Source organism: Apis cerana, linkage group LG10, assembly GCF_029169275.1.
Source record: "Apis cerana isolate GH-2021 linkage group LG10, AcerK_1.0, whole genome shotgun sequence".
NCBI lineage: Eukaryota > Metazoa > Arthropoda > Insecta > Hymenoptera > Apidae > Apis > Apis cerana.
The window spans coordinates 834,454-851,334 of record NC_083861.1 but is presented as its reverse complement, the minus strand read 5'-3'; the positions used below and the strand labels follow the sequence as shown (position 1 = coordinate 851,334).

Below are 16,881 nucleotides of genomic sequence, written 5' to 3'. Positions count from 1 at the left end.
AAGTATACAATAATTCAGATATTTCAGTATTAATTTATTTGATATAACATTTTTTACTTTATATCACGCCTTCTTTAAAATGAACAATCAATCGATTATTAAGCTTATATAAATGCAATTTATTAAAATTGCAAGCGTGTCAAAATCGAAATATCTCTTTTTCTATCTGCTGCAGCTTTTTTTTGCTGTCCGTATTTTTAAATGTATTTATAAAAATACATATTTTATGTACACACAATTCAGTACGTATCATCTTAACACATACACGATATTGTATATAATCATGTATATTTAAATACACATATTTAATTACATATGAATAAAATTCTTCGTAATAGTTTTTAAAATATTAATATATATATTAATTTATGAGATTATATTTTCACAAATTTTGACGTTGCTGATAGAAAGATAAATTAAAACATCTTTTTTTTTTTTTTTATTTAATAAGCTTAACGTCGCATCAACATCATAGATTATTAGCGACAAAATATGTTATTACAAAAATTTACAGTTACTACAATTTGGTGAAAATCTCGATGATCTCTCATTAATAAAATTTATTCAATAAATTCCTGTTTTGGTATAAAAAGACTAATATATTTATATCGTCCGATCAAAATTTATTTCTTGTAAGGAATAATTATATTTCCACCAATTAAGAAAAATTGTCAAAGGCAACTGATATTAAATGAATACTGATTAATAATACGTATATGTATATTTAAATACACGTTAAATATCCATTTCTATTAATGTCTTAATTTTAAAAATCCGATAGATTAGGAGAACTCTATAAAAAAACAAAAATAGTGGATTATAAAAGATGAATAATTATAAAATTGTAATACATTATATAGAAAAAAAAATCGTGCTTCTAATCGCAATTGCCTTCTAATTGCCTCATCTTTTCAACGCATGTTACATCCCAAAAATTATGTAATTATAAAATGCACATAAATCCTATTTTTTGTCTTTTTTTTTTGCCAAATCTGATGAAAGATTACAAAAAATAATCCGTTCTTTCAGATAATTTTCTATCTAATGCAACGAATCATTCTACGATATATCGTTCTACAAGTAGATTCTTCAATGAAAATATTCTCTGAAATGATCTTACAAAACGTGTTGTTGGGACGCAACTACGGACGGTATTTCGCGATAGAAGGATTAGAAGAATATTTCCCGCTGGCTGGTTGCCTCACTCGTAATTATTGATGAGGGGGTTGCAAAGTTAACGAGAAGTGCGAACAAGCCGGAGGAAACTCTTGCTGAAGATTTACAAGGATGTTGATGCAACCGGGTAGCCCAGGTATTCCGTTGATGTACCACCTTAAGTAATCATACTATTGAGGTCGATGTTGTTAGTTAAAGCATTGAATTCCGCGAAGTACGCGTTGAATAATTCCAGTCATCCATTAGAGGAGGCATATGTTCTTCGAGAAAAGGGAGGAGGAAACTTGTACATATCGTTGTTTCTGATGTACGAGGGTCAACGTGTTGTTTCCACGAATTTCCTCCTCTTAACGATGAACGTAATTATGGATTCAAAGCTTCCTAACGTTATTAACGATATTAGTCCTTGTTATCGAGCGAGATACATTGTAATTGAAGGAATCTAGTAATCTTAGAAGTTGACTGTTTGGTAAAACGGGGGGAAAATTGAGAATTCTTACGTTTAGCATAACACATTAAAGAATTTTCGCATTGAGTTTTACGAATCCCTTTATTTAGGTGAAAAAGTTGTACTTGTTTTAATACCTACTAAAAACGTTCGTAATAATAATTTCTAATTGAAAAATTGAAAATTGTTTTTCCTCTTCGAGATTCTAACTCGATAATATCGATTAGGAATATTTGAGAGGCTTGTTTCGCGAACAATGGCATCGAAAAGAAATTAAAATTCAAGTGTCTATCCTATACATTATAATTATTCGTCGAATATTCCCGACTTTGTTAAAAAAAAGAATTGAAAGAACAATGATTCATTAAAAACTGCGTATCGAGAGGAGGGGAAGCAGCGAAAGGGAGAAAGAAAACGATTCGAGGTAATATCAATGTAATATCAATTAAGCGTAGAAAGCAGGCGCAGATCGATCATCGACGATGATAATAAAGAGCTTCCGCTCTTGGAGAACGTTCGTTTAAAAAGCGAGCGCGTGTCCCATTTCAACGAATATTCACACGATAACGCATTAACATAAAGATAATCTTTACCCCGTCTTTAACGAATTGAATATTATATTAGAATTCGAATCTTCTCTTTATTTTCAGATATTCGTATACGTTAATTTATAGATTCGAACGTATTAAGTGGTATCCATAAACCGGTATCCAATGGGAACGCGGAATTTGGGTCAGATGGCATCCACTAATAAGCCTCCACGCTAATAGGCTTATTCGATACCGTGATGCACGATAGGATGACGTTCCGTATATCTCGGACCAGATTAGCGGCCTACTCGAAAGCTTACACGTGAACACAGACACGGATCTTTCCGGATATGAAGCCAGACTCGTACTTTTATATGCTAGCCGTTTCTCCTTAATGGAGTTTAAATCGCATCGCATTGGAGGCGCCATGCGCCAGGCAGTGAATATCTCTGCGCTGATATTTCGCGTGTCTTTATTTTTGAATCTTTTGTAATTGTTTCTCGCTTGCATTTGTTTGAATATTATAGCATAAATCATATTATTACGATAAATCAACAATTATTAATAATAATTATAGAGAATGATCCGTATAAATTATGGTAGAAATGAGATTAAATTTCATGGATCAAAGACGAAAATAAATATAGAATAAAGTTTTTTCATATAAAGTTTTCAAGTAAATCGAGTTTGAAAAATTTTTAGATACAAATGAAATTAAAAGCTAATTCTTTAGCCAATTTGATTGAACATGAATGAGCTATCATAAATGATTATTTTATATTTACAAATAAACAAAAAGTGTGAAATAAAATTTAGTAATTCTTTTTTTTTTTTAAATTCAGATTGAACATATGCAATTAACGAATCTTGATAGATTTTCAAATTTTCGAATTTTTTCGTTATTACTTCATTCATATTTTGCAGAAAATTACTAGCTAATTTCATTTATATTTGAAAAATTTTCAAATTTGATTTACTTGAACACGAAACGTAATTTCGTTATTCTTGATTTTCGTGTTTTTCGAATTATAGAATCTCTTTAATCCTATTTGTATTACCATGAATTATGGATGACACTGTATAAAGGATTATGATTTTCAATAATGAACGAACACTAACAGGATTAAAATCTTATATTTGAGATTATCGAGATGTTATTTAATCACTTTTATATTAAAAAATCATAGAAATTTACAAAAATATATATTTTTTTAATAATAATTATTATCGTTAAATGATTAAAGTAGCTTTTATTAATAAATTTTTCGAAATTTTTCCTCGTAATTTTAAATTAATATTTGCATATTACACGTATAATGATGATATGTATATGACTTTTGTTGTTAGTGAATATATTCATAAATAAATATTATTTGTATCGATTGTTTGTACATGACATCTGATATTTTCTAGATTAAATTTTGAATTTTACCTTATATAAAAAAATATATTTCTTTAAATATATTTTAAATATACAGAATATTCTGCAATTCTAGAAGATTATGTATATACTATAATTTATATCAAATAGAAGATATTCAAAAATATAAAAAAAATTCTTTCATTTGAAGTTTTATTTTCACTATTGATTAAAACAAATTTTTAAATACTAGCTAAAATTGGCCATTTCCCGATTAGATACGAATGAATCATCAATAAGTGATTACTCTACGATGTTTTATTCCAAATGTAAAATAAAATTTTATCATGATTAAATTTTTTTGTAAATTATAAATATATACAATCAAAATCGATGAATTTTCAAATTCAGTTTTCTCGAAAATTAATTTTTTAATGAAAAAATTTATTTTACATATTTTATTCATATATAGGATAATCAAGACAATCAATTCGTTCGTATCTAATCAGCAAATTTTTAATTATACTTGAAAATTCTTCGAACTTGTTTTAAAAACGTATGTTTTAAATTTTTTAAAGTCGGTTTTTAAAACAATTTGTTTTAAAAACGAAATCAAAAAAGTTTTATTTTATTCTATATTTTATTTTACATTTTATTATTTTTTTTTTTTACGTAAAATCACTTCTTGTTGAATATATAAGGCATATATAAATAGAAGTAATATCTAGCTCTTGCTAATATCTTAGCAAGCAATTTATTCTTACAATTCATTATCATGACTAGAGATACTAAAAAAGAAATATTATTCATAACAGATTCATGTTTTCTCATGTTAAAAATCTTATACTTGATTTTATGGTATATGAAAGATCATTAGTAATATTATAAAATATCATTTATTTTTGTTCGTGTATTTTTTATACGTAAAAACGTATATAAAAATATCTGTTATGCATCAATTATTAAAATTTATTGATTGTAATCTGAAAGTATAAATGCATTTTTTACGTCTAATATCAGAATTTTAAAAAATTTTGATAAAATAATTATTTTTCTAATTTTTCTGTTTTTAATTCATTGTATTTTTATTACGATGTTAAAGAATTAATATTGGAATTATAGTGAATTATAACTTAATAAGTAACAACAATATTAAATTTATAGATAATATATTAAAAATTGTATAAAAAATTTTTGTACGATTTCACATTTTTATAACGTATTACAAATCTTTAATAATATTTTGAACAGATGTGCTTCCGGGTACATGAGCATCACTATGACCTGTTTGGGGTAAAATTAGCGAGGATTGTGCAAATACTATGACTATCTTCTTGGAAATACTATCTATTCATAGAAACACACGATTCGAGTATAATATTATGGTATAATATATTTGTTTCTACATAGAGTATTTATATAATATGTTGTCACATGATGAGAAATTAAATGTCATGATAAGAATTTGTTATTTAATTGTATTAATTTCATAAAATGAAAGAAATGAAAAATAAAATAATAAAAAAATATAGTTAATCACTCTTTTTAATATACATAATCATCTTTATCGAATGATAAATTTTCGTAAAAATTTCGTAAAAATTAATAATCTGTCGAGAAGAGCATTATATGATATACATATAGCATATGATTATGTATGTGATTATGTAATGAACATATTAAAAATACAAACATTCTTTTATTTCATATAAGAATATCTATTTTATTATTTATTATCTTACAACAAGTTATAATTTATATTATTATTAAAAAATATACTAGTTGTATATTATCTCTTCAAAAAATATAGAAAAAGTATATTTCATATACTTCAAGGAGTATATGAAAGTATATTTTATATTCACGTTTTAAATTAAAATTTTATAAATCTTGATTATCGATTATTCGATATTCGAACATTTAATAATCATAAATATTGTGAATATAACATATTAGGGTATAATTTATACGTGTAATTTATATATCCTAATATATTATATTGTAAAAGCTAATGAAAGCAATGGTGAACAAAATAGTAAATGGTAAAGATATATGGCGAATAAAGTTATTGAAAAAATTAAAGAAATTTACAAGGAAAGAAACAATAAAAAAAAATGATATCCTCTCAAATGATATTTGCGAAATATTCACAGAGATATGTAAATAATGTATGAAAATACAGCAAAAAAATATTCCTACGAAATTGCTAACTTCGAAAAAAATATGCAATTTAATAGAAGCAATGAAATATAAATATAAATAAATAATAAATTATAATATTTCGTATGAAATGTACCCATAATGTGATTATCCGAAAAACGAGATTCTTCATATAAACGAGATTGTAAATAGAACATAGATAATTTTATAAATTTCACAAAAAAAAAAGATTTCTTCTCGATTCCTTTACTGCAATTTTTCAAGAAAAATTTCTAAAAATCAATTTAAAAAATTGAATTTCAATCTAGATATCATAATCTTATTTTTATAAGATCGTAATGGCCTTCGATGGAAGATTGTATCGAACCTATTCAGTGAGATGACGTTGCAAAGGAAGAGCGTTCTATAATTTCCCGGGCAAGAAGTGCCTCAAGTATTTCAAATATTCGAAGTTCGCGACGGACTGAATGCCGGCCGCGAAGTGTACGCTGCATACTTTCCACGGCGTTTCCTTTCAAGGGAAAAGTTGGTGGAAAGTTCGCTGACTGCGGGGCCGGGCGGCACAAAAGATTCGATTTGAATTTCATACCGGCGATTATGGATGTAGATTTCGCCCGTGGCGGTTCGATTCCATTCGGGTCCACTGTGCGACCAAGTCCGCACGATTCTCGCGTTTCCGGCTAATGGCCCGGAACTGGAGAAACGGCGAAGACTTTTTTCCTTTTTTTTCATTTTAAATATTCGAGATAATTGTTTCGAATTATTGTGGAGAAATATTGTAGATTGAATACAGGAAAAATCTGAAAGATAATCAATCTAACTCGAATAAAGTAAAATATTTCGGTCACTTATTTTATTTATTGATTAAAGCTTAAAGTATTCGGTTTAAATTAGATTAAAGTAAAATTTAATACATTAATTCGATTATTCTATCTCGATATTTTTCTATTTAATTAATATTCCATGTAAAATTATATTATTAAATATTATAGTTATTTCATAATTATACTAATGATAATTCCTTCATACATATATCTATATATTCTTTTGATGAAACAAAATTTCAAACAATTTCAAACAAATGTACAACTTCTTCCTTTTCTATAAAACATAACAAGCTTCATCACGATATTAAAAATTTCAAGCTTGAAAACCAGTTTCAAACAAGAAAGAAAATCAAAAAAGAAAAATAAATGCAATAAAGAAATTCTCTCTATAGTATTTATCAACAATATTCACGTTACAGCTGAACTTTTCATAAAGGGCAAAAACCTTCCTTCTAATTTCAACAATTTCAAAATTACCTCCACAAACAAACCGAAACAACAAACCATTCGTATCATCTTACAATCTTCTCGATATCTACCTGTTATCCAGTTCATCAGGGTGGGGTGTAAAGGTTCGATGCATTATACGGAGTGGAATTAACACGTCGTCCGTCGCGAGACTTTGCCCGATAAATCATTGACCATCGACCTTTCGCCAGTCGAAGTTGCAGCCGAGTCGAGTGATCGATAAACCGGACCTCCGGTATTGCGGGACAAACAACGCGATATTACGCCACCGGTCACGTACATCAAGACGAGTTTTGTCGGGCAAATTGCGAGCGGAAATAGGCGTGTTTGTGTTTCGACGTTAAGCTCGAAACATTGACGAAAGAGCGAGAGTTATAGGGGGAAAGAGTTCGTTTTCCATTCTCGGCTCGTTCGTTGCGATTTAAAGTGGTCCGCGCGGCCGGACACGGAAAATTTGTTACGCTCTTCCGTTTTATTTCATCGTCAACGTATTAATGTAAAAACCTTGTATTCCACTCCATCGAAACACGTTGTTCGACGATAATTCTCGCGTATGGAGTATAGATTCGGGGGTTAAGTAGAGTTATCTTTCGTAGTGGAATTGGATGTTTTATTTTCGATCGAAGATTTTGATTAACGATCCGTAAGATCGTGTTGCGATATAACTCAAAATTAATATTATTTTTTTATTACAATTCTTTACGATTGCGTAAATTGTATGTTAAATAATTAGTTGATACTAATTATTTTTTTATTCAGAATTAAATTTAAAATTTTAACATTATTATTGAGATTTTTAGTTATCAAATGCATAGATTATTATTATAATTTTTGTTTCAATAGAAAAATAATAGAGAAATTTCTGATTTTTAATTTGTGGATTTAGATAGATTTTGAATCCGTTTTGATCATATGAGGATTCAATATTGGGTATAATAATAGATGAAGAATTAAATCTCGCAATATTTGTTTAATTTAAATATATCGAATAATTTATCGCGTAGAACATTAATTAACAAGTGAATTTCGTAAATAATCCGGGATTACAAATTACTTAATTGATTAATTTGTTATATTTTTTATATATTTTAATTGTTTTTTCTTTTACTATACTTTTTATATGATAAAACTTCATTATATTAGAAAAATATTAGAAATCAATAATTTTACAATTTTTAATATCTTAATGTAAGCTGTAAATAAAGATTGAAGTTTTAATCTCGTGATAAAGCGATCTCATATATTCCATACATTATTTTTCATCTTATCCCCGTATTCTTCATTTTCTATTCAAATTCTGAAAAAATGCATTTAACAGAAATATGAAATCCTCACAGAGATTCGGATACTCATCAACTGTGATTGTACATTAAAATTTTAAAAGATCCCTCCGATTTCGGTATATTAGAAATGTTAATCTGACCCACGCAATGGGATTAAAACTGGGAAAGGGGACTTCGAAGGCTGGAAACGGTGCGTTCCTCAAAAGGTTCCAGTTATTCAGATCTCGGCAATGGCGATTTCGATCAAGGAATTCTTTCATCATTCTCGAGTCGAGAACGAATCTCTTTTTCCCGGTTTCTTTGAGACACAATCGGATTATCGGTAATCGTAAAAATGCCGTCCGATTCATGCCAAGTGGAGCAATCCGACCGCTTTATGCGACATGACCAACGCAGGAACATTATCTCGTCTCTTGCTGTTTTCGATCCTCGTCACGTGAAAAGAAAATTCCTCGTTCCTCGAGCTAAACGATCGAAATTTTCCAAAAGTTGAACGAATTGTGAATTGTTGCGATAAATTTATACGAAACGCATGCTTTTGTATTATTATCGAGGTTAATATAATTTGATGAACTTTTTATTGGCGAATTTAATAAAATAAATAGAAAAAATAAATGGATAAAAATATTTGGAACGTGAAATATCGAAATATTTAAAAAAAACTATTAAATGTTATTGAATTTTTAATATTGTAAAATAATAATGAGAGTGTATGATCTGTTAATTAATGATATTTATGTAAAAATTTTAATGTATTTGTGATTAATTTGCGGAAGAATAAAATATGAGTTTGCAAAAATTTTTCAAAGGGTATTGTTGAAATCGTGATTGAAATGTGATCAAAACTTTAGATCGTTTAATCTATTCATTTATGGTTTCATGTAAATTTTACAGATATTTCAAAAATATAAAACGTAATACGAAATTTTAAATTTTAATACTACATCGATAATCCGGAATATTGAAGATAAAAGTAATTTGCATATTACATACACAGTTACATTATTCAGGCTGGTAAATTAGTCGTTGAGTTGTTGATTTAATGAAAATTTTAAGAAACAATTAGTTATTATGTTATAATTGTCATATTATAACAATATAAAAGGTAAATTTTATGATGATTTAATATTGCAAATTAATATTTATTTGATATTATATTGTTCCTATATTGTTTTTAATTAATTTGTAAGAGAGAACAATTGTAATAAATATATTTTTTTTTAATTAAATGAAAATAATTCGGAATTATTTGCTATTTCAAATTATTAATATAAGATTTGCCATTTTATTGAAATCTTTATTCTGCATTATTTTATTAATTAAAACAAACTTTCAGATATTTTATATTTTTTTATATTCATAATTTAAAATATATTAGTTTCCCTATGATTTCAACTAATTTTATTTATTCCTCTGCAATAATTTTTTATTTAGATTACTATTATACTTAAATTACTATTCCAAATATATTATATTTCTTCTTTAATCTGTGATTGGTAGTAAATTTTTATAAATTATTTGATTCCAATTTAAAGAACTTGTAACAACATAACATACAATAATAAAAGTAATATAGATAGAACAATTGATTCTGCATTATATAGTGTTTGCTGAGTATATATAAAATCTTGAATTCAAATGATTTCACTAACTTTGATAAAATTTGATCCTAAGAAGCTTATAATCGATTATTTCTAAAGCTTCCATATTTTGTTTCAGCCTAATCCATCGAGACACTAGACCAGAGCCATCGATCAGGTGTTCGACACTGAGGGGCGCAACGAGGTTACCCTCTGCGCCGGATCATCGTAGCGAAGCTCGTTTAAGGACGGATCCAAAGGTATTGGTCTTCGTGGAAACGCTGTATTCTATGTTGGGAAAAAACATAGCGGAACTGTTAGTCTCCAATCGAATCAAGTGAGTGACGAAACGAAATCAATCATTTTATTCTATTCTAACTTATTCATTAATTTCATCAAAATTTCAAATTCGATAAATTTAACTTTAACTAACGAAAAATTAATAGAAGGGCCTTTAACTTTCAACAATTTTCGATGCTTCAATATTCTATTAAGTTTGCTATAACCAACATTGTTGTAATCAATATTCTTTCAACCGCCGAAGAAGGAATTTTTCAATTCGAAATTTTTATCAGACGCGATTCTCTGTATTATAATCACAAGTTTCTTTAGAATAAAAAAAGAAAAAGCGATAAAAATGAGGATATCGAACAATTCCATCGATATTTCTTTATAGATAGTTTTTCCTAGTTATCGCGATGAGATTTTTAGTGAATTTCATTGTTATCATCGAGTAAAATACGCTTGTTTTCCACTTGAATAAACGATCAAAGTCGCGGTTGGAAAAACTTTATCTCGTTAGCGGTTCGTGTGAGAACCAAGCAAATATCTTTCTTAGATATTTTGATAGGGATATTATACTATTCTAATAGACTTCGTTATATTTCTCCTGATAGTTTACTTTTTCTTTCTGTAAGTTATCTTGCAAACAATATGGATATATAACAAGAGTATCATGAAATTTCTATTAAAATGAAAAGTAGAATTTTATGAGAGAAATAATACAAGTTGCATTGAACGTGCAAAAAAAAATAAGATATTTTACTATTAACGAAAACATTAAAAATTCGCGTATTCTTTCACTATTATTAACAATTATCTGTATAGTTACAATTTTTTAAAATCTCGTTTCTAAAAAAATTTAAATAAGGAAAAAAAACGTATATTAAAAATAATAATAAATTTTCTGTGCGTGAATCCTCTCTGTATATTAAGTACATATAACATTTTTATTATTAAATTAATATTTTGCAATATAATAAGCAAGTGATATTAAAATATTTTTTCAAATTTATAATAAAATTTTTAAGAGCATATAATTTTCTAGTTACAGCGATAGTTACTGTTATCGTTGTTTTAAACGTATCAAGTATGTCATATTTTTACTGCGTGCAAGCATTTTTATTTTATGCAAGCAAGAAAAAAAATTTCATTATACATTTATAGACAAAAGATAAGAAACAAGCTAATATTTCGCAAATTTTATCGGTAATTATATGGAAATTCGTTACTAATTTCAATAAGAGAAATAAATTGTTAGAGTATGATAATGTCTAAACAATTTTTTCCTATACATGTTATCGCCCAGTTTAAGTATTCGAGATATTAAAAAAAACTTTCTGACATTGGCGATTTCCTTTTCTATATAATTATCTTTTTATCTTTATTTGGTTTTTATACAAATATATTTAAAGAAAAAAACTTATTGCTTATCGATTACCTTTCCATGTTATTTTTAATTCCAATTTCAAAGAATGAAAAAAAAAATAAATAAATAAATTCGCAAATGATTAGTTCGTTTCTCAATTTGCGTTAATATTTATTAAAATCCTAAGCATAAAAAACTCGACGATTCTCAACCATAGAAAATTTTACTACAAAAAGAAATTAAGTAAGAAAAACAAAAAAAAAACGATATCGAGCCAACCGGATTAAACTTGAAATCAAGCCCCGAATATTCGATCAATAAACGGAGACCTTGCTCCACATCCTGGTTCACCTGATTCTTGTATAATCATAGAACAACGACTGGCTAATATAACACGATGGCCAATCAATCCCCCTCTAATAAGAGAATTTACCACAAACGGCGACTTGTCCATCGCACGATCGTCCCAATAAAGAGACTAAACCAACCCAAAACGTTATTAAGCGAGAAGAAGATGCGCGAAGCATCCAATCCAATAATGAACAGAGAGAGAAACACACGGGGGAGGGGGGAGAGAGTAACGATGCCAACCACCCTCATGGAGAGCTAGATGAAGCGTCATAGGTGGATAAAGCGGATGGGGACACGGTATGACAGAGAGCATGGCAAGTTGCCTTGCCTTCTATGGTACACGTTCTACACTTGTGCACGTGTAAAACGTTCCATGGCGGAACGGCTCGTGTGTAACGTGAGGGGATGCCGTGACAAAGGGCAGTGTTTAAGTCGCAGGGTGCGAGAGAGACAGGGGCTTCGCGTGTATTCTCGTGTATGCACGCGTTTGTGTCCCTCTCTCTCCTCCTCCTCTTCCTCTCCCCCTCTCTGTCATCCGATAATCGGAAAGTCAATCGGCGCACCTGTACACGTCTGACCAACACAAACCCTATCGAGTAGCAAGCTCGACATAAAGTGATAAAGACAGAGAGAGAGAGAGAGAAAGAGGTGGAGCAGAGCCTCTCGTTTGCTTTATCCGGTGCAATTTCATAATCGATAATCGAGGCCGACGCGCAAACCGAGCGCTGTCCGCTTGTTGGACGACACACAACCGTTGCCGGTGTTACACGCCAGCCGAGGAAATTTTGTTTTCGAAGATTGCCGAATGTTAGGAGAGATTTGACTGTGTTTGACCAAGCAATTCGAGCTTTACGAGAGAAGATCCGGGAATATGTTGCCATTGGTCGTGTTTACTAATGTTGCGAGATTGGAAAGTTTCGTAAGGGGATTTCATTTGTTCTTTTCTTTATTTTTTTTTTTTTTTTGGTTTAATTTTCAAAGCGTTCCTTTTGTGTTCGTTTCTTCGATGTGTATTTTTTAGCTAGTTTTGATAAAAGGAGAGAAATTCTGTAGAAGTTCTGTTGTCATAAAAAATTTTGAACGATAATATTTTAAATTCAAAATCAAATAATATATTGGCATATTTCCTTTTATCTCTTAATTTTTAATTTTATCAAACGGATACAAAATGGTATAATAAATTCTGTGAATAATCAACAATAGGTATGGAATAATAATAGATATAAAACAATGAGTATTTTATTCATTGGGGATGATTCAATCAATAATTCGAGTATTTACTGTTTGAGGCAATATAAACTGCTTATACAGAGGATGTTAAAACAAAATTTAATTGTAAGATTTTAAAGGGTAATAATACTAATAATACCTATTAAGGAGAATAAACTGTTGAATTAATATTCGGATTCCAAAATCAATAATTTTGGTATAAAATAAATTTTGTGTATCGTAGAAAACCTATCGTGCTTAATTTACCCGTCCATAATGGACGATACATCTGAATTACAGCAATAAATGCGAAATGAATGTATAGCCGGTAATTTGTAACAAGATAATTTGATAATATACACAAGTTGATTCACATAATTTATACCTATGAACGTTGTCTATTCGGATGGAAATAACGTATATCAAATATCTTATGTATGAAAAAAATAATATTTTCAATCGCATCACGTCGTTATTTATATAAATTATGAAAGAAATTTATTAAAACATTAGATAACAGTAAACACAAAATTTATTTTAGCTTCGATGATCAAAAAGAAAAAAAAACAAATTACTCTACAATCCATATATTTGCACAAATCTTAAAAATATCAAACAAAAAATAAACAAAGTAGAAATGGATCACTGCCGTGTCACACATGGGAAATACTAATAATTCCGATCGGTAGTCGGACAACTCTATCCATCACGCGCGACACTCACCCACCACTGTCACGTTACAGAACAATTCATCCATTACACCGATTACCGCTACTATTCCATAAACATCAATTTCATCAAACCGATTCTTATTAATCATTTCATCGCGTAACATTTACAAGAACTTGTCTTTGTAAAATCTTGATAGAAAAAAAAACTTCATAACGGAATATAGCACACCCAAAACCACTGTCTTTATATAAACCCACTCGATAAAATGTTCACGTTACGAGCGCACATAAGACAAAAACTGGAGAATTTATCATTTATGCATTCCTCTTGTTTAAACAACCATATGTTCCCCGATATATCAAACGCGTCATAGACAGAGGTACACGCACTATTTCATCGATATGCGCGAAGCTACTCGTTTCTTATCCGAAAACAATGTATCAGGTGATATCGATCAGATCCACCACCACTCCATGCACCCACTCCTCTCCCCCTTCCGTCGTTATTTTTTAGCATCCCCCGGTACTAATGCAGTCTGCACCACGACACTCGTTACTCGTGACATCGACACGAGGGTGGTAGCACGACCGGGCGGAGGGTAAACGTTCCACGCTGTGTCGCCAGGGGGGTGGAATCGCTGATCGACCCTCTCTTGCGCGAATATTTTTTTCTTCCTTTTCTTTTCCTTTTTTTTATTTTCTTTTTCTTTTTTTCTACCATACGCACGCCGCTACTTCATCCACGCCTACCTTTTGTCCTTCGTCTCCTCTCTTTGGTCTCTGCGCTTCAATTTTTTTCCTTTTTCTTTTTCTCTTCGTACAGTTTCTCGTATATTCGAAGCCGAAAGGAAAAGAGGAATGAAAAATAACGCTTGCGATTTAAAATGTCTAACGAGATGAAATTGTTTGAAATTTGTTGCATTATTTGTTCGGAATAATCATTAATTTGAAAATTTCTCGTGGTTCTTGGGAATTTGAAATAATTTTATTTAACACATGTGTGGTGTACGTATCAAAGAAATATTATATGTCCTAGATCTTATAAATTGAATGTGGATTAACAATCAATCTTTCATTTAAATTTAATTTTATTTGCAATTCTTTTCTCAATTAATAACGTGTTGCGAAAGAGGAATTTAAAGAATTTTATAAATATTTCCTTCGTCGCAAACTTACCAACAAACAACAAATAAAATGTAAGAAATATAGTAATTTATATTAATTTGAGAATTTATATATCTTATTGAAAATAAAATATTTTTGAGCAACAAATAAATTTGAAATAAATTTTTTATTCCTCAACACGTAATATCTTTGATAATATATCTATTATCAAATAATTTCATATAATTTTTCCAAAAATTAGTTTTCCTTTACGCGTAAGTTTTTCCAAAAATTCGATAATATTTCCAACTCTTAAATAATTTCGCCGATAAATTTCAATTCTACGAATTTCGAATCGGAACAGAAGTAATTAACGATAACGTAGTAATAGTCGTGTCAACCCTTTGCACACAGTACGCAGAGGTTGGCATCATAAATATACGGCATTTCGTACGTGTGCTCGTCGTGACGGTTGTTCCTGCACCCCGAGACATGACGTACGAGCGACAGCGGCTGGACTTCACGGATTTCCGTTCGAAATAAATATGTATCTGCCGGGCATGGCTTCCGACGTGACTGCTCTTCCAGGTCTATGGGAATATGCATGTATTTTGAATTTTTTTTTTTTTTCCCCCATTTCTTTTTGCCTTGCTTGATCATATCCAGACGTAGAAAAATTATAAATGGTACTACGTGTGGAAATATTACGTGAATTATTTTTTTATTTTTATTTTTATTTGTTTTTTTTTTTTTTCATGCACTTTTGTCGAGTCACTAAATAAAAAATTCACAAAATTAGTTATCCATAGGGCACTTGTTAGCTTTAAAACACTCATATTTCATCTAAAAGTAAAAGCTTTTTGTGCACAGTAATTCCAAAAAGATTAGAAATATTTGAATTTTTTAAAAAAATAATTAAAAATGTTTTGTTTTGAATTATCATTACAATTTTCAAAATGTTCCTTTTTGACTATTTTAAGATTTTTGACATTTTATTTGATATAATATCTCTAATCTTTTAGAATTGTTGTATACTTTTGAATCGAAAGTTTTTAATTAAAATGAATCTCATAAATACTTAATAGAAGATAAATCTGGAATCTAAAAATAATAACAACTCGAATTAAAAATAAATGTTATATAAAATCAATAAAATATATTTATGTTATAATTAAGTATAAAATTGAATTATTTATTTAAATATCCTTATTTTTAAACTTTTTGACAATAATGTATTTCTGAAAGTCAAGATAGAATCATTTAAATATTATTTGAGAGAATTAATTCATAAAAGTTACAAAATAAATAATGTTTCATGAATTAGTAATGAAATTTGATATCGAGAAATTATCAAATTATCAATTATATCAGAATAAGAGAATTATGGTATTAAACACAAACATTTTTCAATATAAGGATAATTCGATAAGATCTATTATCAAAAAATGACTAAAATCGAAAATAGATCGACGTCAAAAATTTCTTCTTAGTATTAAAATCACTTTCAATAATCAAAAATGAAGATTAAGGAAAATTCGTTACTAGAACGGAAAAAAAGAAATATAATTTAATTTTTCTATCACTAGGAAATATTAAATCAATACAAACACATCCACTAGTATCACGAATGAAGATTGTTGGAAATATCGGTAAAAAATATGAATTGAATAGAGCAAATAAAAAATTCGAAATATTCAATTCGTATTCGATGCTGACTACGTTTTCTATTTTTTATCTCCTCCCCACTTCTCCAATTCTTCCAACAACCGAGACGAATCGAGTATTGGAATTTTAAGCCACGCAGTCGATTAAATCAGAAACCAGAAACGGATCTAGCGGACAGAGTAAATCAGGATCGAAACAAATTACGGGCAAACGTCGAGCAGATCAAGGCCCGCTCTTGCCAATTAGAGACCGTATTTTAAACTAATTTCCGTGGCTAACGGGCTGGCTAAATGCCCTCCGTGGTTTTCACCTAATTATCTCGAACGAGCCGAACAATCAACTCGAACGGTTGAAAAATTTTCGTTGCTCTTTGGTTATCCGCGTTTCCCTCCCTCTGCGTT

General features: G+C 29.2%; 1 protein-coding gene across 4 annotated transcripts in view; it reads left to right on the top strand.

Annotated features, from left to right (window-relative positions):
• The window catches only part of LOC108003750 (bifunctional heparan sulfate N-deacetylase/N-sulfotransferase), a 395,004-nt gene that overhangs the window by 320,146 nt on the left and 57,977 nt on the right, over positions 1–16,881 (top strand). For all 4 annotated transcript variants that reach the window (XM_062080018.1, XM_062080019.1, XM_062080017.1 and 1 more), the window contains one exon: positions 9,972–10,169. In XM_062080018.1, the coding sequence (XP_061936002.1) occupies positions 9,972–10,169 (198 nt within the window). The remainder of the gene's footprint in view (positions 1–9,971; positions 10,170–16,881) is intronic.